Here is a 26,281-nt window from a genome sequence, read left to right as displayed (position 1 = left end):
CGGGGCGAAAGCGGAAGCTGCCGTTAGCCTGCCCCGACGCCCTGGCGATGGGCACCACGAGCGCCCCGGGGGGAGCCGGCGGGGTGAGAGCGTGCTGCCGGTGGAGGGGGTCAGCCTGTCCCGGGGCTGGAAGGCCCGCGTGGTTTCCAAGCGCCGGCTCCCTCCAGTCGTTGGCAATTTGCAACGGGCGGCGGCGTACGCGGTGGCTCCAGCGCGTCCTCCGGAAAAAAAAAACGCGGGCGAACCCTCTGGAGATAGTTTGCCGGCTGCGACGCCGAGGGCCTCTCCGCGCCTCGGGCGGCGCTGCGGGGAGGGTTTGGTGAGACCGGCCGGGGCAACGCAAGGGAACCGCCGGGCGGGAAACCGGGCAGCAGGGGAAGGGCCGAAACCTGAGCGGAGCGGCGGAGCGCACCCCTGCTAGAAACGAAGCGGCGAGCGTCTTCCTGGCGTGAGACGCTAGCCTTTTCTTCTGCCCGCCACAAAAATGCTGAGTCTGGAAAGCACGGCCTCAGCGGCGTCTACATGGATATATGAGCACAGACCCAAACTTGCCCTTCCCTCCTCCCCTCCCCTGCCCCAAACCCATGGGTTATGAAATCTAATTCCCGCGGAGACAGCGAAGGGTATCAGGAAACCGCCCGGCTGGCTGGGTCCCCGGCTGATGTGAGGCGCTGGTGTCGGCGAGGCTGGCAGCGGCAGGGAAGACCCAACAGGCAGGCGATCCTTTTTACAATCCTGACCGCTTTTACTAATAACGCCCTGGGTAACGAAAAGCGCCGGAGTTGTCCATGCCTGATTTACGGTGCCTTCTTTCTGATCCCGTTTCTCCGCTTCTCAACATGTCCAGGCAGACCCGGTTCCCCTCGACTTGCGTGCTGCCCCTCGGTTCGGGTTCGCAAGGTGCAAATGTCAGCGCTGAGCTGTTTTCATCGCAGTCGTTCCTTAAGCTCTTCCACCAAACCACGTCCCCCGTGACCGGCACAGGTAATGTAGCTTGGGGTGGCCCGCCGGGCGCAGCGCTTCTTCCATCAGCTTTGGACCATTTGAAAACAGAGGTCTCTCTGCGTGGCCACCGAGGGTGAAAGGGGGTTAAAAAACCTGCCTTGCTCAAACGTGCCATTTCCAGGACAGTCAGGGCTCTTAACGCCTCTGCCGCCGGTGTCACTCTCTATGTCTCCCGTAACTGGAGGTCAGCCCAGTGCTCGTCATTCACGCTACATTTGACTGAAGGATCAGTGCGTATTCAAATCGCCTTCTGTGGCTCGTCCTCCCGTCCCCGCGCCCACTCACGTACAGCATCCTCGCCTCCTGACATCCGCCCAACGGGCCGGCCCGGGGCCCGGGGCCCGGGGCAGGTGTAGCGGGGTGCCAACGCGCATCAGCCTTCGCCTGCCGAGAGCCCGTTTCGTGAAGCAGGCAGCCATTTGTGAGTCTCGACGTCTCTCGGCACCCTGAGCTCTCTGCAGTCAGTCACTTTAAGCACAGTTTAATAGCTGCGCGCTAATGCAAAGACGGCTTTGTGGAACATGAAAGCATTATATTAACAAATGATATATGCATTACCCGTGTTTGCTTAAAAAAAAAAATCCCTGCCCTCCCCAAAAGCATATTTAAAGTTTAGATGAGACTTTCAACTGTTTCCTTGGACAAAAGCATGAAAATCGGGTACCAAAACCGAAAGAAAAATGCACCCCACTCTTTGTAGATGCAATCGTTGTTTATAATATTTCACTACAGAGCCAATTTAGCAGAGGATAAACGCTACTGATTAGTGATTACAGGAGGAAGCAAAAAGCAAAAATCACTGACATGGTAACCGCATAGGCTTGGCATGAGCCTGCACCAGAACGCGTGTTCCTGGGGACCTGGCAGCAGGTGTGAGCAAGCCTGCGCTCCTCTAAGCACAGCTTTGTAAAGATGAGCGCAGGAAAAAGAAGTTCGCTGAATATAAAACGTCCAAGGGCTTTGATAACTGTCCTAAACGCTTGGCCCTGGCTCAGGAGTTAAATTTCGGGGAGGCAGAGGGAGAGACCCTTGAGAGCAGCGGGGCTGCACCAGGGCGCTGCAGATACGGTCCGGCTTCAGCAGGGTCCCGGCTGGGAGCTCCCTTAAGGCAGCTCGGGGCGGCTCGCTCGAGGACTGCTTTGCTGTTGTTCCTCGGCGCCTCCCTCGAATCCCCCTAAGCCAACACCCTGTGCTAATACCGAAAAACATTTTCCAGACAACAAGCATGCCCGTCTGCTTGCGGGTGGGTGGGGTGCAGGGGACTATGAAAATTTCGAGGGGAGGTATGACATCCTGGCTTTCTAAATATAGCGGGTGCAAACTGCAGCTTCTCTCACATGCGAGCGGCGCGCTTTCTGCTTTAAAAGGCCCCGGAGAAAAATATCGCGCTGTGTGGTAGCACGAAAAAATAAAAAAATAAAACAAGCCCAGGGAGCTGCTTGCAGTTTGCAGCGCTCTTGTGCAGCTATATTTTTCAGGCAAGGCTCCAGGCAGTGCCCACGCGGAGCCGGCCGGAGCCAGCAAGGCACGGATGATGATCACGTGAAGGCACGGGTGGCTGCAGGGCGGCTGCCAGCTCCTGCGCCGCTGAGCCCGGCCCCGGCGCTGCACTTCCCCTTCTGCCGGAGCCTGCTTTCGCTTACGGGCCGCAGAGAGGGAAGAGACCCCCCCCCTCTTGCAACGCTCGGTGCTTTTAGGGCTTGCAGGAAGCAGTTGCCACCTTGGCTCCTGGTCGGGTCTAGGAGGTGACATTCAGGCTCCGTGTGATGCTCTGGGTCTCAGTTCCCTTTTCGTTGCCATTATTGTAACTCCCCTATTTGCATAGCACAACATCAAAATGCCTCAAAACCAGAGGAAAGTGGTAGTTGCTTCTTCTCCTTTTGAAAAACAAAAAACAAACAAAAACCAATGCAGTTATCCATGCATCATCATCGCTGTTTGTGCACGGTCCGTGGGGGCCAGCCGTGCAACTGGGAGGTTACGGATCCGGCCACTGGAAAAGTTGTACAGAGCTGAACTTAATTGAGTCTGATGATCTTTAAGCCACGCTATTAAAATCCAGCGGAGAGTTATAGCCCAGCGGTAGACCCCGTTAGAGGGTCCAGCACAGCCTGTAGAAAGGATCTCCTTCCTCTCTGTTAAGTTCTCTAGGGCTTGAGGTCTCATTTACACAAAGGGCCCTTTTAGCTGTGTAAAACGGCCATGAAGTAGGTGCAAAAATGATTGATGCCTTCTTTACAACCCCCTTACACTGTGAAAACAGTGTAAAGTGGCCAGGGTGCAAATGAGAATCACACCTAGGGCTTGAGAGTAAATTACACAGAGGCCTTCATAATTTCAGTATGTCCAGAGTGGTTTAATCCTACCCTATTTTGTGGAATTTATCCAGTGAATAAATTTCGAGGACTAAAAAAAAAAAAAAAGTTCTTTTCTTCAACACCTCCTCACTTTCTAGACTGCAGGTCCCGACCTTTCTTGAAGAGAAGTCCATGTGAGTTCCAGCACTGAAACAAGATTGCTGCTATCTGAATATGCTGTGGTAGATGAAACTTCTTTAATTAAAGCTTTCCGAAATTCTTGATCTGTGCAAAATACATGTTGTAAAACCATACCCAGGAGAAAACTGGTTCCAAAAGCTACCGTATCAGTTTCCTGTTCTCCCCCTTCTGTTTTGATTTTACGCTCTTGAGATATATAGAGAGGAAATACGGAAGTTATTCTTTGCCAAATCAAAATGACCCCTATTTACTCATTAAGCAATAAAATGTCAGTAGAATATACGACGACTATTGCTTTCTTCCAGAGCAAAGGGTTAAGCTGCAATGCGCTAACTAGTGACCAAACTCTGTGGCAGTGTTTAAAAGCAGAGGGTGCACCGTTACTAAAACACACATTTTTCTAAGTGGAGCAGGATATTTTATTAATATCTTCCTTCTGTTCTCCGCAATTGTTTGCAGCATCGCTGTGATCACTGTTGCTGTGTCTGTAGTGCTCTAGAGGAGTCCCGGGAGGTGTGACTCCAGGAGGCAGAGGCTGAGCAAGCAGTACAAGCCCGGTCCCATCTGGTAGGGGTGGGCCTACGGGATCCAGGGCCCGAACGACTGTGGGAGACGGGGAATGAAAACATATGGGTGAGACGGAGGTCAGAGGATTAGGGAGACAAAAGTTCATCCCTGGTGGAAACGCAGCTCAGCCGGGCAGACCAGCGGCACCCGCTGTCTGCAGCCCGCGGGCGACACGGGACCTGCTGGCAAAAGGCACGAAGCAGCGTCAGGTTTTGTGCTGGGCAATCCTCGTTATTGTAAACTTGCCCTTTTAAAGTAACTCACTTCCTAAAGCTAAAATAGATCCGCAGGGCAGAGGGGTCTGTTTCCATCCCTCGCCACCGCTCTGCCTGGTCCCGGCCTTCCTCTGGTGCTAGCACGGGACACCCCGGCAGGCCGGCTTCGTTAGGGAGCGACCCGCTAAACGCGTTTCGGTGCAATTCAGGGTGCATCTGCAAATAATGGTGTGCTGTAGTCTGCAGAGTGAAACTGAGGGTGCGGTAAAGCCCAGCTTGAAACATAGGCCCTCTGTAGACTACAGCAGGGAATTTGGGAAGGGACACAGTGGGAAATGTGCCCCACTCTGCTGGCAGAGCCTTCCTCTCGCTTCTCCGGACGGCACGGTGCAGCTCCGGGTGATGGGGCAGGAGCTAGCCCCAAAACTCAGCCCTTGCTCAGCCTCCGCAGGTCCCTTTTGCACTTCTTGTTATCTTCTTTGCCAAGAGGAGGGCTCACATTTTTGGCCCATCAGAGCAGCTTTTGTGCCTGCAGGGGCTGTGCCAGGAACGGGAAGGTAATTCACTGAGGAAGGAACGAGTGTGTTGAGTATAGGTGAGAGGCACGTGTATCCTTTGCGTGCTGAAGATCTTGCCCTACCCTTCAACAGCTTCCCTGTGAGCACAGCCGGAGTCCTCTGAGGGATGAACGGCAAGCTCATATCTGCGGATACGTCATGTGGGAGGCACTCTTACGCGTACGTCTTGCATGGGAAGCTAGCTTGTCCACAAATCCATGAGCAGCGCTTCCGGCGAGCTCCTCTGACATCAACAGGAGGTGGACTGGTGTCCAGCATCGCACCCATGGCCACGCAGCCCTCGCCAAAGCCAATGACCGAATCCCACGTGCTTGGCCTCCTGCACAGGCCACCAATATCTCAGCTTGATCTGAGGATGGCTGGGGGTCAGGCTGAGAACTTCATGTGGGTGGTATCATGTGGGCAAGCGAATGGCCACTCTTGCACATGTGACCCCTGCAGCCACGGTTACTAGTGCCTATTATCTTTAGGCACAAAAAAAAGGCCATTTGGAAGCTGGTCTCAGAATCTGCATTTTGAAAAGGTCCTTGCTTAGCAGCCTGACAGAGAGCACCTTGGTGACTGAAGCTACCTCTACCCAGAAGCCCTTTCAGTGACAAAAGCATGAAGAAATACACCTAGCAGGGCTCGAGGAAGACCACAAGAGGCTTAACTATGCTGTGGTCTTCTGACCACACTCTGGGAGGACTGGGAAGACATGTGAGCCTGGGATGGAAGATACTTTTCGGGTAGGATTAGAGCAATTTATATGACTAGCTTTCTACCAGAGTAGCTTTTTGACTCACTGGTGGCTATTTTTGCTACAGAAACAGAAAGTTTGTGTTTGTTTGAAGCCTTATAGAAATTTTATTCGCTTCGTCCTTGCTAATGATTGTTGCACAATTTTTCTGGTATGTGATTGCTGTCCAACTCCACTTCGGAGGCACTTTCACCCTGGCAGAGGTCAGCAGCCCCTACTTATCGCAGGGCTCCCACACCCCTGGCCTTGCCTTTGCACAGGCATTGGCAGGCAGCACAACTTGCGACCAGTTCAGGACTGGTCTTGCATCTAGACAGTTCATCCTGTGCAAGTGGGACTGACTGTTCAAGGGACAAATCAACGTATTTGTCTCACTATAAGGCTAATAACACGTAAAGCACTTTTACAGGCACCTTTTTCAGGGTGAAAAAGCACTGTTTGGATGCAGTTTTTTATTCTGTGCTGCTAATTAAAAAATCATTATTTTCTTGCCCTCGTTATTACAAATGATGTCTTTAGGAGACCGACAGTCTCTTCTTGCTTCCCTCCCTCCGCCCCATTTTAAAAATACTTATTGTTGCAGGGATATATCTTTCAGGGCTGTTGGCCCAAATCCACTGCTGGTGTGTGAGGCTGATTGTCTTCAGAGGAGTTACACCAAAAACGAATTTGGCCTTTTGTGCTTTGAGTATAATTGGTGGAACTGGCTAGACGCCGGGTTTGGGAGCCTACAATTATAACAGTGTCAACACCATTTTTTAACGTGACTAGTGATTTAGGGGCCTCCGTTTCAGGAGCTCAGCTCAAAGTTTCTTAAATTGATCTTTGCTCACAAAGTGCTGAGCACTCGTTCTTCAGAAATCAGGCCCCTATATGGGGGTCTCAAGTGGGGCCCAACAAATCACCATTAGTCAACCTACTAATTGGTTGTTAATTAGTAATTGGATTAGGTAACCTACATCGTTAGTCACTCTCAGAAATCTTATCTATGTTTTATACTGTAGTCATCAATTTATTCACTTTTGCTGCTGGTCTGCATTTGAAGAGGTCTTGGCCTCCCTTGGTACATATCCATACAGTAAATCCCCATCAGGCTAGTGTGGATTACACCTAGAGAATCCAAGAGACAATATATTCCCTAAGCATGATCGGCTTAATTATAATTAAACAGTCGGGACCAGTTTGGACTCATCTGGTAGAAATCAGTGCAGCTTCTCTGAAGGCAAGGAACAGATTCCCACCAGCGAAGGAAGTGGCCCCTATGTCTGAATGGCTGTGGCCCTGCAGATGAGTTTCCAGTGATTTTTAAGCTCTCAGTTTGTCTATAACTATTAAAGATGCTCTTTGGTGAGTATTTGTGCAGCTGCATCTTTAGGACTTTACATGACCTCTAGATAGTCTCACAAGGGGCCTTTCGCAATAGCAGCCGCATGCGTTGCTCTTAAAATGACTGAAAAATTTATTCATTAAAAATGTGTGAATGTTTTTCCTAGTCAGCAATCTTTAGAAAGCTCATCCCTTTGTGGTGTCTGTGGTGGCAGTACGCTGACACCTTTCACTCCCTCCCCAGCCCCAGACCCTATACTTTCTGCTGCTGGCCTTCGGTAGCCGTTAATGGGTAGAACCGAACGCCCACATAAAAAACCTGGTATCTGTGCTTCCACATGACAAAGCACGCCGCCAGGCACACGATGGCTGCGATCACGTTGAGAACCATCTGCAGAAGTAAGTACAGGTGGAGCGTGCTGGTGACACTGCCGCAGTCAGCCGCGTCCTGGTAAACGAAGGTCCTGCCCAGGGGGTCCGCCGTGTCCACTTTGCACTGGCAAGACTCGAGGACGGTATCGCACGTAAACTGCGTCATCTGCAAATAATGGTGTGCAGCAAAAGCCACCGCCAGAACACAGACAACCAGACCCAGGGCACTCAGCAGAAAATACATCAGCTGAAAGAAAGCCAAAAAGAAAAAAAGAAAAAAAACCACTCTTTTCCAGCTGCACAGAGAAGGAGGAGCACAGAACCAAAGCACGCACGTACATTTTTACAGGGAACGTGTGCATTCAATGTACTATCTGCACATAGCGCGCTTCAAAACTGCAAGCCAGCTGTAAATCCCCAGTGATGCAAAGTTCAGCCGGCTACAGCCACCCCAAGAACGGGTGTTTCTGCCTTGCATGTTTGATAGGAGCACTCCCTTGTAATTTTAAGGCCCGAAACGAACTCGGGGAAATCTCTGCCTCTGTAGCGCCAGGAGCCCTCTGGCAGGAGCAGGTTTCTCCAGCGCCGTACCTGCATTGGCTGGTGTTATAATCACCAGCTGAGATAAACTAGCGTGGTTGTCCTGAGGAAGAGCTAAGCAGACTTAGGCTTGGCCTAACATATTAATTTTTCCAGCTGTTTCTGCAGCTTTGCTCATGTGCTGCTCCCAGCTCTTGGTTTGTCTGCCCAAACAAATTGGGTTTTACTTGCAGATCGGGCAGTTAGGTGTCTAATCCCTGGCTTGTGACCCGGCAAAAGCAGCTCCCCAGGTTGCCCCGCGAAATGGGAACGCGAGGCGGCCCGAGGACGCGTGGCCCAGGCTGAATCCGCTTCCAAAAACCCAGCCCGCAGACGGGAAGGAGAAGCTTTTCAAAGGCGTGAAAGGGCCGCAAGCCCCTGCCGTTTCCCAGTGCTGCCCCCCGGGATGCCGTAGGGGCCGGTTTGTAACCTCCCCACCCCTTAACCCAGCGGCAGGTGGGTTAAAAAGCAAGGGTGGCTTTTATCATGTGTCGCACACGGCGTCCACCCCCCACCTCCACGGGGGGACGGGCAGTGAGTCAGAGCCTGCGCCGCTTCGGGGGGCTCTGAGGCCTTCGGAGAGCGGAGCATACGGAGTCGCCTCGCCTTGGATAGCTGCAGCTGGCAGCCGCTGCGCTGCATGCAAAACAGGCGTGAAGGCATGTTAAAATCAAATTCTGTGTTTAGCCAAAATATCATTTTTGGTTCTGTGCAGCAGCGCAGAAACATTTATTTTCCTTGGCGTCTTATGTGTCGGACACGTGGCACGGCTGGGAATCTGTTATTTTAAAACAGCAGCTTTTTTCTCCCTCTCTTTCGCTCTCTCTTTTATTAACCTCAATGCCACAAGTAAACTATCAATATAAAAGCATTTTTATGACCTTGAAATGCCAAGTTTGTACGTCTTGATAAAATTCGCTGGCTTGGAGTATTTGTCTTGTATCTACAGCGTGAATCAATCTTCCCATTCAGTTGTCAGCTCGAAAAAAAATAGGTGGGCTGAAAGCAGTATATACATTTTCTCCCCCAAATAACTGCATTCTTACAGCAATCTCTTAATTTCCAAGTCTTGGCTACTGTTAAATTTAATGACTTCCCCTGCAGCCTTAAACCATGGGCAGCTTCAAAAAGAGGGTGACTTTTATTAAATGCAATTACTTTACCCCTGAAGCTTTCATGGTAAAGGTCCACGGCAGAGGTGAAATTAGAAAACAAGGACACCTACTAGTATAAAGCACACAGAAAAGGGAGAGCTGCTAATTAACAGAACCCTCTAAATAAAGATGCAGTAATTTGTAGCACTATGATAGTATTTTAAAAGATAGTGCAAAGATGTTTTATGGGGAAAATGGACCAACACTGGTGAATGTTTCTCGTCTCTGAGGGCCAAACGTTGCTGTGCGATGCCAACACAGACGCCGTTCGGGCCTCCCCAGCGGAGTGGCTGGAAGCCCCCTGGATCCAGAGCAGTAGCTGAGATATTAAGCCGACACTACATGGTGTGCCTGATTTTTCCCTAGCAGGTATTTTTTTAGCTGTCAACTTCCATCCAAAGTGCATACGAAATAGCACGAAAGGAACAGCCTATGCTACGCTTCAGGTACAGCAGCAGGCGTTGCCTGTGAGGTACCTACAAGGAAGGAAATGGCTTTGAAACGCACAGAATACACGGGCAGCTCTTAAAGCGATCATCAGAGGCGAACAGAGGTGCATGGGGACACGGGGCAATTTCCAAATAGCTTATTATCCTCGCCAGATGTTTGCAGAGGACTCTCTTTGCAAGTAGCTGGAAACGAACACATTTCCAAATACCAGAGGTGAGGCAAATGCAAATACTGCCTGGGAAGGAGCACAAGACAGCGAGTGCTGAGATCCCGTCAGCAGATTAATCACATGCCAGGCCTAGAGGCAACTTTAACATTGCAGATACAACTGTGTGGCGAGCTCTGCCCAGGAACTAGAATTTGCCACTGGAAAAATGGGTTTTAACAGCTTCAGAGAGATAGACACTGTGATTGCTGCTTAAATCGAAGGAGAAAAAGGAAGCGGGAAGGAGCAACATATGACGAGGTCGGAGAGCGGCAGCTCATCCTCCTTCGGGTTCCTCAAAGAAGGAAAAAATGTTTTAGCAGTGCCTGCTGGCAGCAGTTTTACTGCATGCCAGAAAGAAAATAAATCATCTCAGATGGATCAAGTTCTTCAGGGAAAAGGCTCACCATAGTTACTAGCGACGAAGTCGGTGGGGTTCACAGAAATGGGTGCGGGGATCTTTGCCAAAGGTCCTGGTGGCCCAGGCTGCGAGTGGGTTATACCACGGCTGGGGCCGTGGGCCCGGCCGGCTGGACAACCAGGGACTGCCTGCCACCCTAGGGGGTGCTGTGATCAGGACAGGGCGACATGTCCAAGATCAGTAGATAGCCCAGGAAGCACGCAGAAGAATTTAAGATATTTCTAATTTTTTTTTGACAAGAGAGAGACTCTCCCCTTTATAACGTGACGGGAGCCCGGCAGAAGAAGCTCCGTTGGATCAGGCCGAATAGGAAATTTATTATTATTAGGGGAGGCGCCACGGGTTGATGACTCCAGACGGGGACACGGGGCGGGAGAGGTGAAGAGCACGAGACTGACCGAGCTTTGTGGCACAAATGCAAAATGGAAACACTGGGGACGGGGTGTTTTGGCAGGGGGGATTCTTCAGGTGGGAAGAGCCCATGGGCTATTCACTAAGCCAGAAGCCTTTTGAGGTAGGCTTGAGCTCCACTTCTGACAGACCATGAGGAATAACCCCTTTTTGCATCGCTCGGGGAGCACTTCTAAAATACTTATTTTCTTGCGGGAGAGGTGGCCCAGCTCCCTCGCTGCGTGGACCGGCGGTAGCGCTACGGCGAACGCTGCCGGGCTGCCCCACACGACCTGACGTGCCTGTTTGCCATCACGAGGGATGACTCCCTTCCTGTTTGAACGCCCAGCTCAATTTACTGCTGCAGGGCAAGCAATAAAAAGCCTGGCGTGGCAGCTGCCGCCCATCCCAGCAGCTCCCCGGGCAGGGCAGCCGTAAGGCTTCCTTGCGTGGGTAGAGGTGACGGGACAAGAAGCGAAACGCAATCAAAGTGCGGAAACAATTGCTCGCCGTCTCCCTTTCTTTTTATAAGTACAGGAGGCGCTTTATAGAGGCACAAAAGACACGCTGGGGCCTAATTTCTAAGAGAGGATGAATGCCAGCTTTTGAAGATCTATTCCTCGCATTTGCTTTCACTCTACCTTTTCCAGCTAATAATCACTGTTATTTTGGGCTGTTTGTGTTGGTATTTCTCCTGGTTATTACGTGTCTGCAAAATATCAAGAGCCCTCAAAATAATACGGCTAAGGGAAAACAACCCAGGTAAACGGTGTTAAAAACATCCCCGCAGGAACAAGCATTCTGGGCATTTCTTTTCTGGTTGCCCATCAGCGCCTGTGCAGCGCAGTACGGGGACCGAGGTAGGATGTGGTGTGTGGTTTCTCTGCCTCTCCCGCTACACTCAGAAGGGAATTTCCTCCGTGGGGGAGTGCCTGTCCCCAGGGTTTGCTGACGCTCTTCCCGGGTTTGCTAACGCCCGACACAAGGCGCCGTGCTCGGAAATGGGGCTGCGGATGCTAAGGTGCCGCCTCTCCGCTCCTGACCGAGGCGGCTGGCAGGTAGTAGAGATTTCCAGCCGCACTTTTTGATTTGCCTGTGCCCATGCAGGCAGTCTTGCATTTCGTAGTGAGGAGCAAAACTGCTGAGTTGCTTTTTCGATCACATAATACCCAGAGACAGGTGCAGTAAAACTTGATTTAAATGGATCCGTTTTATCCCATACTGCTTCTTACACAGCTCTCTATGTCTCTACTTAATCAGTAACCCCCAATCTTTCAGTCAACACTTCCCAAATTATTCTAGCTCTGTTGATCTAAATATCTTTGGTAGTCTTAAAATATGGGAAGTAAAACGGTATCTTGCTCTATTTTCAAATATTTATTATTAGAATTTTCCCTTTATAGGCTGCAGTTTCTTCCTTATCTGTCTGCAAAATACCAGAAAACTATTCTTGCTTTTCGGGTGCACTCTCACTTCTTTTCATACGGTCTTAAAAATATCCCCAGCATAAACTTTTCTGATTGCATTTAATGACGTGACAGGGAAAAGAATTAAAAAAAAAAGTCTTAGGTACCTTTACTGTGAACTGCACACATGTCTTCTCATCAGGTTGGTATGAAATACAAAGCATAACAAATCCGACTAAGGACACCACGCAGACCTGCAAGGAAGGAGATGCAAAACATGTCAAAGTTGAAAAAATATATATTTTTCAAACCCAAACTCCCTTCTATACCAGAAGAAGTATTTAAGTTAAACGTGTAAGATGGCACTATGGCTGTACGTGTAAGAACCTCATACTTTTGGATGCACTTGTGAGGAGGGAAGAGCTCTAACCCCCATTTTAGGGACACCAGGGCTAAAAAGGTCTGATGAACTTACCTGGAGGGGCTTTTTGAGTCAGACCTGCAAAGACACTATCTGGCATGACCTCCAGGATGTGTTTCTAGTTTTTGTCTGTATAATTAACTATCAAAAAGGATCAGACAGCTTATGAAGTTGGGCTTGTGAGCCCAAACAGCACCATCCTAGCTACCATTGAATGCCCACAGGGTTTTTATGCTGCCAGGGTAGGTCAGGTCGCATGACAGAAAACCAATAAACATCATGGGCTATGCATAAGAAGCAGCATAGGTTACAGCAGAGGCTTTCAACTTTTCTTTGAGCGGACACCTTAGCAGAGGTCATCTCCCCTGCAGTCTGAGACTGCATTTAACCCCGCAGCAGTAATTGCTGCTGGTGAACAATAATATAAAACTATTTATGCACACTATTATTTTTTTAGCTGCCTTTATGATCAATCTGAAGACTGTGATTTATTTGCAGGGACAGATCCTCCATGCTAAGCATTTTCCAGCCCCGTAAGAAGGGAAGCTCCTGCTCTGAGGAGTTCATGATCTAGCACAACGAATGTGTTTTCCTTTTTTAAGCAGTGCTCTCAGGATTGCCCACAGTGCTGAGCATCTCCCTGTCCCACAGTTTGAGGCAGAAGGGACCTGTGAGGGGCCACGATCACCTGCCCTGTCCCTATGTCCTTGGTTTGGGGACCAGGAGGACGGGCAGCCCTGTGCGAGCCTGTGCTGGTGGTTCACCAGTGGCCTCAATACGCAGCTTGGGAACCACCGCATCAGATGGTCCTCAGCAGTCCTTAACGCCTCCTGGGTCAAGTTTTTAAGAGCGCAGCCAAAGGTGTTGTGAACTCAGCTGGACCCTTCATTTGCCTCGGGCTCCGGCTCGGTTCCCAGCTGACTGGATAATTTCCATCAGTAGACTTCCTTTTTCTTTTGCCTTTTAAAATCAGGGTTGAAAATGACCTGCCTGGAATTTTTGAAGGAGCATTTTACACTGATTTATGACATTTCTGCTCTGTTGGTCAGCAGTGTAAATCTGAGTACTTCTTCCTTCAACCTCCTGATGAGTTTCTCGCACGGGCTTTGCCGGGCTCCATGCATGTCCTTGCCTTTTGGAAAGCTGGGATATTTAGCCAGCAGGCAGTGGAGCTCTGTCTAACACACCTACACTCAGTCCCGGGTCTGGCTGCACCGCCTGGGCTGGGTGGTGGGAAAAACCAGGAGATGAGCTTTGCAGGGGACCATTTGACGTGGACGGAAAAGTGCGTGTCGATAGCCTTGGTTAAACCCATTCTTCCTATAGTTTTATGAATAAAACGCCAAACTTTTCTTTATATCGACATTGTCAGTGTAAGCGGCTAGATGGTAGCCCTGTGAAGGAAGAGTGCTTTGGAAAGTATGGACAGTCATGTCTCTCAAGCACCCGTGTGATTAATAGCACTTTTCCTCATATAGTTTTATTTCATGTCATTTCGGCCTGAGAACATTTCTAAAGAAAGCGTCAGTATTATTTACTCCTTTCCATGTCATGTGTATTTATATTCTGGTCCTATGACTTACACATGGCCTCCAATTTATTTGTTTTCTTCTTTTTATTGTTGACAGCAATAGTTGACGGGGCTGTCGGGGGGAAAAAACAACCTTTCTTGTCAAAGGTCCTTCAGTACTGGTTTTTCCCCCTCTATAGCATGTCTGGGTGACTCAAACACTTTACTTCTCAGGATTAATCGCCCATGTCCTTGGTCCCTTGCACTGTGTAATAATCTTTTAATTCAATTAACATCCCCATAAAACTTAAATCTTAAGGAGATCATATCTTTAGTAATATCCAAATGATAAACTCCCTCAGTTACAGTCACGGCTGAAGTGAAGAACTCGCAGTGAGAAAGAGAAAAGCCTTAACTTTGCATGCTCAAATTCACGTGAAATCAAAGGAGCCGCTCACGTCAGAGCCAGACCTAAGCATTTTCAGGATCTGGTGCTCAAAGGATCTTGTTACGAGCAATAAATCAAATTTGCTTTGCTTCAGTTGCGCTGGTGGGCATTTGTACTTGGGTGAGCCGAGGGCCTGCTTTGCCCCCCGGTCGCTCCAGCGAGACATCACGGGACGGTGTCTGCTCACCCTCTCCCTGGTGGCAATTCCCCCCGGCCCCACACACAGCCCACGGACGGACGTTCGCCTTAAAGAGGATGCAGCTGAGTGACGATTCAGATACGAATATTTCCAGTTACAAACCGGAAATTTTTTCTCTCCCAGACGAGTGCTAGGGAAATGAGGCCTTGTGCAACTCTGGCAAAAACGCTGCTGACCTTCCGCACAGCAGGATCAGGCCTCCCTCACCAGAAAACGATACAGAAGAGTATCATTTAAAAGGATTTCCATCCTGCAGGCACTTTCTATAAAGTTCCTCTGCGATTTAAAAAACATGCTCAGAGATATTTGGGGAGCCACGTTTTATAGGTATTTCTAAAAGATTACACGGGGTCGAGATTCCAGCAAGGCTTGGGCAGGGTATTTCAGAAGGCTTAAGTATTGCTATTATAACAATAGACCAACATTTTTTTAAAACCAGAGATGTGAAGAAGAGAGCGCCAAACGTATTTTTGTGAGCGACAGTAAAAAGCAACGCTGCTGAGGATTATGACCCATATATGTTTTACATTTCTGTTCTTTAAAGGTAAATTCCCTCACTAGAGTGAACTGGTGTGTGGAACATTTATGCAGAAAACAGCCTGTGTTTCTATATTATACATTATTAATAGATAGCTTTTGATTTATGCCTGTGAAGTGTAATAGAATAACTATAAAAATCCGTTGGTAAATATTCGTTCGGACCCCCTAAGTGACAAAGACAGTTACATTATAGCAGATGACTACAGAAGTGACTAAGACAGATGCATTACATGGCGTTACGGATGCGGCCGATGCTGACTGTTAAGCAGCGTTCGGTGCTGCTGCATTCTGGCGGTTCAATAGCCTTTGCAATAGCCCAGTGTGAAACACACGCTTCCTGTGCCTTATTGACTAAGTATACAACATAAAACACAATTGAACTGGTTTAGCGCTCCGTTGCCATCAATCAACGCATATTTGTTACACAAATAAAATAGATTCTCTAAGAGCTGCTGAAGAACGGTTAATTAGATCAGCTCTCACAACCCTTATCTGCAAACCTAGAAATATGCACTTCTGCACTGAGTACATCTCAGTGCGAGTCTGTTTCAAGATCCTGTTTCAAAATTGTCCAGACAGACTAACACACCCTTCGCTCAATAGGTGGTGACATGAAAGGTTATCCAAGGAAAGAACTTAAATTTAGAAAAGGACCATCTAGAAAAAGACCCGACTGTGATACAACTGTATTTAGGAAGGGTACAGACTTAATTTTGCTTACTGCACACGCTGTGAAATCCTCCAGTTCCCAAGCTGGTGAAACCAGCTGTTTACCGGAGCTGGCTGAAAAATCAAAAGTTTATATTCTTAACAAGAAGCCTCAATACTATTTCTTTTTAGTGGGAAGCAGCAGATATTCCTTCCATTAGGCTGCAACATCTGAGGTCTAGAAAGCGACTCAAGAATTAATTTCGTTGTTAAGCCACAATCTAAATAGGAGTTGGTAATTTCTGGGCTCCCCCCGCCCCCCAGATAGGGCTAGCTCCTGTTGTTATGAGAACTAAGTTGCGTTCCTATAGGTTTTGACGGGAACAGCACCAGATCCCAAGCGTATGTAGGACTAGACCTTCCAGTCAATTTGGCTGGGAGGGTCCTTGCACCTGCAGGCTACAGAGCCTAGACCATAAGGGCTTTGGCCATCAGGCTCGCTCCGTACATGCATGTTGCCTAGCGGTCATAAGGAAGACGGATCTCAAGCCAGGACGCCGACACCAGAAATCCCTGCGCTGAACCGCTAGGCCGGCCCTCAAAGCGTGGTGGCAACCAGCACGGTGCCAACCTCCCCCCTACGCTAGCCAGCCGCTTCCCGCCTATTAAACTCAATCCCAGTTCTTGAAACAACCGCAGGGGAGAAAAATAGCTCGCTATTTCCAGAAGGAAAAAGCAGACGTGTCAAGGAAAGAGCTGAGAACGGCATGGGGGTAAAGCTCATTGCACCTGAGCGGGGAGGCTGGATGCCATGGGTCCGCGCTCCCCACCCGCAGCTCGCTGTGGCTCCCTCGGGCCTGGTCGCGTAAGGGCCAAGCGCAAGGTGTATGATAGATACGGGGAGCCCGCACGGCAACGATGAATCTGGTCATGTAATATACATGATTGGGGGAAATACGAACATGTAGGGCAAAAATTTCCGCTGTGGTTTGCATTCATTAGCTTTGCACACTGACATGCTAATGTGGTTGGCTTTATTTCGACAGCTTTCAAAACCACAGATTGCTCTAATCTGTCTTTATCTCTCCCTTGCATATTTGTCAGACTGTTTTGTTGTTGATGCTAGTCTTTTAGCCCAAGTGTGGCTATAAAATAGGTAGCTTTCTCCAGCAAAATAATGCTTCCTCCTAGGATGTCCTGGGCATCTTGGAAGTCTTGGTCCTTGAGGCTGGTAAAACAGGAGAGCTGAAAAGCTCTACAAAGAGATTAAGGAAGGAGGGAAAATCTGATTCAAAGGAGCATCCTGGGCCTACGACACACCACAAGGCAACTGCTGCAAATGCTCCCACACGGGTGCAATACACCTCATCTGCTTTTTACGTATGGGCTGGTTAGTAAAAGCCCCCTGCAAGAACCGTTGCAGGTCAAAAAACAAACTCAAAGGAGGATAATACCTCTCAGATGCATTCAGTATAATGCCACACAGCATTGCTGAGACCAAGGGTGCAACAGGCAGACTGTTCCTGTTTAAATAGGAAGGCAAACTCTCAGGCTTCAGGGAAAAAAAAAACTCTTAACAGAATCAGGAAGAAATGTCCATGATGGGCAAGTTATTTTACAGCTGCTCACTTCAGGTTACTATGGATCTCTCTGTCTGAGGGATAAGGATAAAGCAATGATCTCTGCTAGTTGTCTCTGAAGTCTCTGGCTTACCCTCAGGTGAGATGCATGGCTCGATGGATTACTGGCCTTATCAGACACGGCAATGACTTAGCTCCCATCCTGATGTCCAGAGAAACCATGCTATCCACAGAGTTTAACAAACCCGGTGGACGCAGACTTTGATGCAAGAAAGGAAACGTTCCTGTTGGCTTTGCCGTTATGAAGCAGGATCACCTCTGAAGCCAGACAGCCGTACATAGTATTACAGGCAGCAACACTGACGTTCGTTCACTTTATGAGGTTCGAGGAAACCGCAACGAAAGTGGGTACTACAGGCTGCTTTTACCACTAGCTCTCATCAGCCTCGGGTGAGCCCAGGTCTTGCTCACACAGGTAAAAGAAGTCAAACTGCCACAAAGAAATATTACTCCATAATGGTAGTCCCTCTTACAGATTTCTCATTAGATTGAAGGACACGCTAGTTGTACATAAATTACTCCCAGAAATAATAGCTGCAATATTAATGTTAAACATGTATATTGTGGTAGCAGGCAAAGGCCATCGTCATCATCTAGGAATTCATTCTCCCGAGAGCCATAAAAACACACGAAAACTGACCATCCCCACCCCACCTACAGAACGTAATAATGATTTCTTTCCTCTGAGATCCTTCGAACCAAGGGTAGCACCCCACGGCGGGGACACAACTTTCTTTTAAATTCTGTAATCAAAATCCTGCCAGAATGTTCCTAACCAAACGAAACCGTTATCTTCCTATAATGATCGCTGCTGCGCGCTGTCAGTTTCCTCGCGGTGACAATGTTCGCTTCTCCCACGATGAGCTGCGTTTCCCAGGGCCCGCTGCAAAGGTTACCATCACGGCATCGCTTACAAAACCAGGCGCCGCGGCAGGAGTCCGCTATTGCCGTTACGTCAGAAATGTGGCGGCGGGCAATCGAGTGCCTGAGGGAACCTAACAAAAATACCAAAAGTTCCCAGATAATGTGTAATATGAGAAGTGCAGCATGGCTAAGGCTGCTGCGTGACTAAGGCTTGCAGAACAAAACGTGTCCATTACCGTGAAGCTATGGAAAGCCGTCATCCCCACAGAGTCAAAAGGCTACCTAGGCTGAGGAAACCTCTTTGGACAACCTCCCCCTGCAAGTCTTACCTAGACTTTTTGCACAGACATAAGCTAGTCCCAAAGTCTGATTACCTCCCTCCTTCCCCCTGAGGCTGTGCTGCTCAGGTGCTAAAACACAGTGCTGTCCTGTACTGGATGTGCACTTGACCTGTTATCACACGGACTTTCGGAGCGGAGCTACCTGCTCCAACCATTTTGAAAGACGAAATGTTGAAATTTCAACATTTTTCCCCATCAAAGTGTTCCATTCTACAGCTGATCAAAAAACAAAGAAGTATGGCTTTCAGTTAATCACATCAGTGCATAGGAAATGTTGAGATTTAATGGCGGAGAGCTCTGCAGAATGCAGCTCTGGTGCTAGGTCCAGATGTGGCTATAAACAAGTGCTGGAAACCCCACAGGAGCATATTCCACAAAAGTCCTCCGTGCATACCATCCAGCGTTTCAGGTAGTTTGGAGACGGTTCAATTAAATACCCAAACTTGGAGGCTCTTCTTTGAGGCAGGCATCCCCTAAACCTTTTGATGTTTGCCCATGGCTAATTGAAGCTAGCTTGTATAAAAAATGGATGCCTGCACGACTATAATTTCCATTAGCTGCTTTGATGGTGCCGATTTTTAACTGTCACCTTTTATTAAAAATTGAAATTGGTTTCCCTAATAACAGGCGAAAGTTAAAAACCCAGCGAGGTGGTACAGGAGGTGAAGCTGGCCTGAAAGCCACCTCCACAATTGCTGCAGGAAGAGGTGTCAAAAGCAACAGAAAAAAACAGCAAGGGGCCAAGACTAACAAGAAAGTGTCTCTTTGCTTTCAGGCTTTAAAAGCGAGCACATTTCAGGGGCTTTAAAGAGTCAATCAGCCCCCATATATATCAATACGGAACGGGCTCAGTTGGCTCCCGCTCCAGCCGGGGAGACTTCCCAATTATTGACCCCCTCCGGGAAGATGAAATGGTTGCCTAAAGCCCCAAACGCTTGTCTGATATTTGGTAGGCCATTGCCAGGGTGTCTGGCCTGGCGGAAAGGGGTTGTGGGAATCGGGAAAGCCGGAGGCGAGGGAGGCGGCCTCCTCGGTGCGGGGGAATCGTCCAGGATGACATGCACTTCTAGTTGCCTCCTCGCACTCAGCTGGGGACATTATTTACATTACGGGATCGGTTACAGGTACAGCAAATCCCTTCTAGGCCGGAGGAGCACCCGGCTAACCAACCCGAGCTAATCATCCGGATGCATTTAACGCTGATTTCTAATTCGTGTCGCTTTATAGCACAGCCTGGCACAACGTTTCACCCTTTCAGCATCCACCTCACAACCAGGAGCCCGAAGCGCTACCTTCACAACTAAACGCGTCGCCCTCCCTGTGCCCGTTCGGGGCAGGAGCGAGGGAAGCCCCCGTCTGGTCCTCTCCCCGATGCCATGTCCCACCGTTTCACAAGTCCAGCCTAATCTTGGGGGCTCTGCTGCTTCCCCCGGCAGCTGGGGATACCAGCACGACTTTACAGCCCCAAAGTGACACGAACCTCGGTCACCTAAAGCCACCGAGGCTGTGCCTGCGCTGTCCGCGAAAGGCGGACCCCAAGCCGTCCCTAGCTGCCTCCTGCCCTCCTTCTTCCGTGGAAGCGCAGACAAGACTCAGAGCTTTTGGGAAACGCGGAAAACCTCTCGGCTCCCCCTTCGTGGCCGGAGCGGCCGCCCTGTGCCCTTTTGCGAGGCGGCTGTCTGTGGGACTATTGATTTTGGCTCCCGGGCTGGCCGGCCCCTGGACACGTGACGGGTCAGCGGCAGAGCTGGGAACAAGACCCAGCGTCCGAGTCAGGCTCTCACGTGTCGAGCAGCAGAAATACATCAGTTAAGCAAACACCTCGGTTATCGGCATGTGAGAGGGACACGCCGTGCTGCGAGGTCTGCCCGGCTGTTTGGTGCATGCCTTGTACTAAGCTTTGGGAGAGCTTTTAAACACGAACGCCAGCTCCCGTGCCCGCCCGGCCGCAGGTCTCGGTTGTCTCATGCAGCTCCCTGGTTGTACGACACGACGCGCTCAGAGACTCTCTCTTGCAGAGAGCTTCCCCTCAAAAAAAAAGGGACAATTTCTAACTTTCTTCAACTTTTAAGAGCTCTTTTCCAGCCATCTCCTATCCTTGACTAGGAGCTACTCCAAGCAAAAAACATTGCCTTCTGCGAAGGTTTTGGCTTAAAATTTTGTTACAGCTTTTTAAAAATAGGTTTAAAAACCTAAAAGGAGAAACAGCATGAACATAGCTGACTCTAGGTAAATGAAGAATAATTAAATTGCTTTTGCAGTTAAAACTTGGTCTGCCTTTTGCACCAGCAAGTCCTAGACCAGCCTCGCTCCATCCGCTCAGGGAAGCCAGCGCCTGACTGTTGCGACCAAAAAGCAACAAGTCACGGCTGTGGTTTTGCTAAATCTCAGGGACCTTTGGGCTCCCCAGCCAGGCAGCAGGGTGGGCAAATGCCGGGGGCGGATGTGCAGCACTGAAGGGCCCGGGCAGGGGTGTGTGAGCCCTGCTGGCACAGGCGCTCGCCTTTGGGAAGGTGAAGGAGGCACGGCCGGTAACACCCAAGGAGGACGGTCCGCGAGCGCACTTACACCTGCAAAAGCACACCAAAAATCAAGGCAGCGAAAGCAACTGAAGGCAGGCCAAAGGTGGCGATAAAAGGGAAAAAAAGCTGGAATGGGCCCGAGCCGGGGGGGGGGAAGCTCAAGAGGGACCTCCCTGGGGCAACGAGAGGTAGGAGGCAGGGATAAAGCCGAAAGGGCAGCCTGAAGGGCCGGGTTGTGGGGGCGCACGCCCATCACGCGGGCACCGAGAGCGATGGGAAGGGCTTTTCGCCGAGATCTGAGCCAGCGCCCCGACCTCTGAGCTCCTAGAAATAATCGCCCCGTGGGGCCCTGGCTGCTACCGGCACCAAAATCCCGTGGAGATCCGGCCCTCCGAGGAGCGCTCAAGGCAAGCCCAGCGCCTGGGACACCCCTCCCTGCCGGTGCAGGCTGAGCGCACGGAGAACGTTTCTCCGGGAACCGCGCGGCGGCTCCTCTCCGCGGCCCCGGCCCCGGCACGTCGGCACCGACCTCCCGGCACGTCTCCCCGCGCGTCCTCCGCGGGTGGGGGAGACTCGCCCGCAGCAACATCTGCAAACCGCAAGCGGCAACGAACAGCTCACACCTCTAAGCAACGGAGTACCCAAATCCCAGAGGGGATTTGGAGGTTCAAATCGCATGAAAGCGCCTCTAATTTTTCTAGGCCATTTTTTGCTTTGACGCTTTTGAGATAAAGTACACAACAAAATGAAAGACAGATGGATCCACAGTTGTTGCCTTGATCCACTTGGGTAAAAGATGACAAAAAAAATTTTTTTAAATCCAAATTTGTATATATGTGTATATATATACATATATATGTAATAAAATGTATGTGATTTAAAATATGCAGCATATAACAAATATTTAACACAATGTATGTGTGTGTGTGTGTGTGTATTTATACATAAAAATTTGGGGGCTTTTAGAACCATGTAGTATACGTGTATAAAAAAGTATACGTGTTAAAAAGCCCATGTATATATGTACATAGAATAACTTCCGCAATAAACACCCTAGATAATCATTTTTGATGATTATTTTTGTAACCTTCTTAGCTGGCTGAGTCTACAAAACGGGGCTGAAAGAGCTCAGGCTTGCCTGTGAAATTTCTGATACTCTCGGCTTTTGATCACAGGAGAAATAAGCCAAGAGCAGATCTTCAAGGAGAAACACACCGTTTCGGCTTCTAGGTGTCAAAAGGCCACGAGCTAATGAAAAAGAACGGAAAGGGTGCCGTTAATACATACCGCCTCTGCCACGCTTTTCATCCGAGGATCTCAAAGCAAGGCATGACGGACAGCCACTATTAACCCCACTTTGCAGGGGAAACAGCAGAGTCTTCGCACGGCGAAGTAACTCGCCCAAAGCTACGTAGCAAGTCGGTGGCAATGCTCAGGGAAAAAAAAAAAACAACAAACCCCTCAGTCCACCCTGGTGGCTTTGGGAAGAGTTCGTAGGGGCAGAAAGGGCTATACTGGGAGAGGGGGCCAGGCTGCCCGGGGGGCAGCGAGCTGGCGCAGACCTCAGACCTAGGCGCCCTCGCTGGAAAGGGCTGCAGGGCGGTGAAACGGGCGCTGCCCCGGCGGCTTTAACTGCACCCGTTTGCCCGGCCCCAGCGGTGCAGCAGAGACATTTTAAAGGGAATAAGCTATTCAAGCTGAAGCAGAAGTGGTAAATCACTTAGGCTCCTTGGTTTCTGCTCAAAAAAACTCTCCTTTGGTTTCTGACTAATGCCCTGCAGATTTCAAGCGAAATTCATTTGAAACGAGGAGGTTTCCACTGGGTTTCGCAGTGCACCGTTTCCGATGCAAGGCGAGCGAGCCAGCCGCCGCGTGCCCTCGCGTCCGGGGGCCAGGAGCTCCCGCGCGGCTCACCTGGGGCTGGCCGGCGCGGGCGCAGAGCAGAGCCGGGCAGCCCCGGCGGGGGCCTCCGCTAGCCCTAGGTCGGGTGTTGAATCAGTCTAGTCCGGACTGCCTCGGGTTTTTTGGTTTTCCTTGGAGACGTTTGACTCTAGGTGCTTGTCTAAATAAGTTCCTTCTCGTTCATGCTAACGCACTAAAGAGCTTGATTTTCAGCCAAGAATGGTGTCACTGTTTTGCTGCTAATAAAGAGGGGGAAAAAAAAAATCCTTCAATTACTCGAGGTCTATGTAACACATCATCAGCAATTTTCCTTCATTTTTCCGTCATCCTCCATTAACAGCCACAGGGTCAAATTCACCCTGGTGTAATTCCAGTGGAGCTACACCGGGGATGAGCTTGGCCCATTATCGCTAATGTTGCTAAAAAGGTCCCGATAATACATTTTTAAATTAAGTTCTGGATGCCGCATGCCTATCGCGGCCTTTGAAAAGCGCGCTTGGGCGAGATGCTACGGGAACAGTCGCACGCTGGCACTTTGCACTGCATCTTCCTGTTCTGCTGCACCAAGTGCAGCCCCGCTGCACTACGCGAATCAAGGAGCTTCAAGAAGCCACTTCGTGCCCCGAGACGCGTCCTCTGCGCCACACGTAGGTCGCCCCACATTGTACGTCTTGGAGCTGCCCCAGCCGGAGACCCCCGAGACGTGCTCACAACTCCCTACGGCTTCGGCAGCCCCCAGACGGGACCTGCCGCCCGAGCCCAAGCCGTACACCAGCTCATCCCAGCGTCACCGCCGCAAACAGCGGTGGCTAAAAACCGGTAGGGGCTATAGAGCAGTCTTAAAAAAGCAGTGGCTTTGGCTGGGTTTCAGGCCTCCCCAAGGAAGACGAGTACTCGGCAAAGGTCAGCACTATGTACCTTCACGTTACAACTTGTGGCGGCTGACGACGTTCAGACGGGGCAGGGGCTGCCAGAGCCTCCCACGTTTTCCCTCGCCCCTGGCCCTGCGTGGGTTCGGCCCAGCTCGCCCTGTGCCCGTGCCACCTCTTCCAGCAACACCGCTCTTTCGCATCTGGGATACGGCTAGCGCTGTGCGGAAAAGCGAATTTGACCTCCAGGCTTCTAAAATAATAATTAATAATATTAAAAAAAAAGGTGAAAATGTCTCACGCTGCTATTTTATCTTCCGTGCTCCACCCTCACTCCTACCAGAAGAAAATCAGGAGGAAGCTCCCCTCCTAAGCCAGAGCAGCCTCCCACCCCACAAAACACCGCCAAGCATTTGGCCACCTCTTCCGCGGGAAGGGCAGCAGGGAGGGCACGAGGAAGAGGAGCTGCCGCTGCTCGGGGCGGGGGGAGCCCGGGCCCTGCTCCCCACCGCCGCTGCCGGCCAGCCGCTGCAGCGGGGCTTGCAGCGGTCACCGTAACGCAGTAACCCCGCACCACTGAGGTGCTGGGGCGATCCCCAGGCGGAGAGGGAATTGCATTTAGGGCGATAACGCTGCTGCAGCGGCCGGCGAGCGCGTCCCCGCGCCCAAACAGCTATTTACTCGCCCGGAGTTCCTACAGCCTGATGATGCCCAAAATAGTACTAACACATCAGCGTGCGTTTTCTTGAAGCCTGCTGCCTTTTTTTGGTTTTTTTTTGGGGGGGGGGCAAAATGCACATTAAATTGCATCGGTGGCATCTCCGAGGCGGGTAATCACCCATCCTTCCCCGAAACGGCGGCCGAGCGGGGCGGGAGCTGGGCACCCGCTCAAGTTTCTGGGCGGGCGGCTGCATTCCCCCGGCGGCGCGGGGTCACCCACCCAAAGCGGCGCGTGACCCCGTCACGCGTGGGCCGGCCCGCTCCCCGGCGCACCCTCACCTTTCCGGCACCAGCCCTCAGGAGCGGGCGGGCACGGAAGGGGTTAAATCACAGCGCGTTTTTCCAACCCCCCTCTCCTTTCCCCTCCCTCCCCCAAAGCGGGGCAGCGGCGGAAGCCCCCCCCCTCCAAAAAAAAAAAAAAAAAAACGCAGCCGTTTCTCCCCCGCGACCATTACAAACGCGCCGAGCTGGAAGCTGAGCGTTGCGCGCTGCTCAGCCGCCGTGGGGGGACCGGGGTCGGGGGGCAACAACGTCCGGAGCCAAAGCACCTTCCCCCCCACCCCGCGTTACCCGGCACGATTTTGGGCTGCCAAGCCGCAGCTAAGGCGTACAGGCAGCCCCCGCGGTTTATGCCGGGCTGTTTGGGGCCACGGCGGGGGAAGGAGCGCCTTGGGCAGCGCTCTCCCTGGGCGGCTCTGCCGGCAGGGCCAAGGCGGCCAGCGGGGGCAAAGGGACGGGCCGGGGGGGGGTCTCGCTAGTGAGGGTCACTCGAGCAGTGCAGCGCATGCAGGCGGTTAGTCCCTGAGCGCCGGCAAAGGCGCTTCGCGCAGAACGGCTTTTTCTTTTTTTTTTTTTTTCCCTTCATTTTTTTTCCTTCTTTTCTTTTTTTCCTTTTTTTTTTTTTTTTATAAAGTATATGCTTACAATTATGCCAGCCCAATGTGGAGTGTCTCTGACTAGCAGGGAAGAGCTGACGCCCGCCGCGAGGAAGCCCAGCACCGCCACGGCCGTGCCCAGCGCCAGCTGCAGCAGGGCGAGCAGCAGCGGGAAGCGGCAGCCGCAGCAGGCGGGGGTTTCCTCCGCCCGGCCCGTTTTGGGGTCCCCCCGGGCTCCCTCCTCCTCCTTCCGCGTCGCCGCCGAGCCGCTGGTCTCCTGGCCCGGGGCTGCCTGCCCCGCCTGGCTCCGGTTGCCGCGGGAGGTGTCGCCGCGCGGGGCTCGCTTCTCCTTTCTCCCCATGCTGGCCGGGCCGAGCTCTTGGCGTGGGCGCGCCCAGGGCCGCGCGAGTTTTTCACCCCACCCCGCCCCGCCGCCGCCCACCGCGCAGCTTCGCTTTGTGCTGGCTGGGTTGTTCCCGGTATTGGAATCGAGGAGGGCTTGAACAAATATGGAAAACGTTTGGAGCGGATTGTCCGGAGCGGTCGAAATGCCACATATAGCCCAGGGAAGAGGGGGGGCGCCAAGGGGGGTAGTGCACTGCCAACCGGCCGGCGCCCGGGGCGGGCTGGGCGCACGCGTGCGAGCGTGTGCGGTTGTGTGTGTGTGCATGCCTCTACACGCGTGTGAGCACGCGCGCTTTGTGGGGGCGCGCACAGCTACGTGCATGTGGGCTTGCACGTTTGTGTGTGCATGCGTGCGCCTGCACATGTGTGAGCGTGCACAACTGTGTGTGTTTGTGTGTGTGTGCACAGCTGCGTGTGTGTGAGCATGCATATTTGCGTGTGTGTGTGTGCGCGCCTACGTGTGTCAGCAGGC

The 26,281-nt window shown here is 51.1% G+C and overlaps 1 protein-coding gene across 1 annotated transcript; it reads right to left on the bottom strand.

The window, feature by feature from the left end:
- Positions 1 to 1,702: 1,702 nt before the first annotated feature.
- Positions 1,703 to 25,961, bottom strand: SSPN (sarcospan). The gene is given in 5 exon segments (XM_068949969.1): positions 1,703 to 7,547; positions 12,073 to 12,159; positions 25,454 to 25,903; positions 25,906 to 25,944; positions 25,947 to 25,961. Coding segments are annotated over 5 exon segments (957 nt in total). The 3' UTR covers positions 1,703 to 7,181.
- Between the last annotated feature and the right edge of the window lie 320 nt (positions 25,962 to 26,281).

The sequence above is a fragment of the Struthio camelus genome, chromosome 1 (assembly GCF_040807025.1).
Source record: "Struthio camelus isolate bStrCam1 chromosome 1, bStrCam1.hap1, whole genome shotgun sequence".
NCBI lineage: Eukaryota > Metazoa > Chordata > Aves > Struthioniformes > Struthionidae > Struthio > Struthio camelus.
Note: the sequence above shows the minus strand (reverse complement) of the source record. Positions and strands in the feature narration are given on the sequence as shown.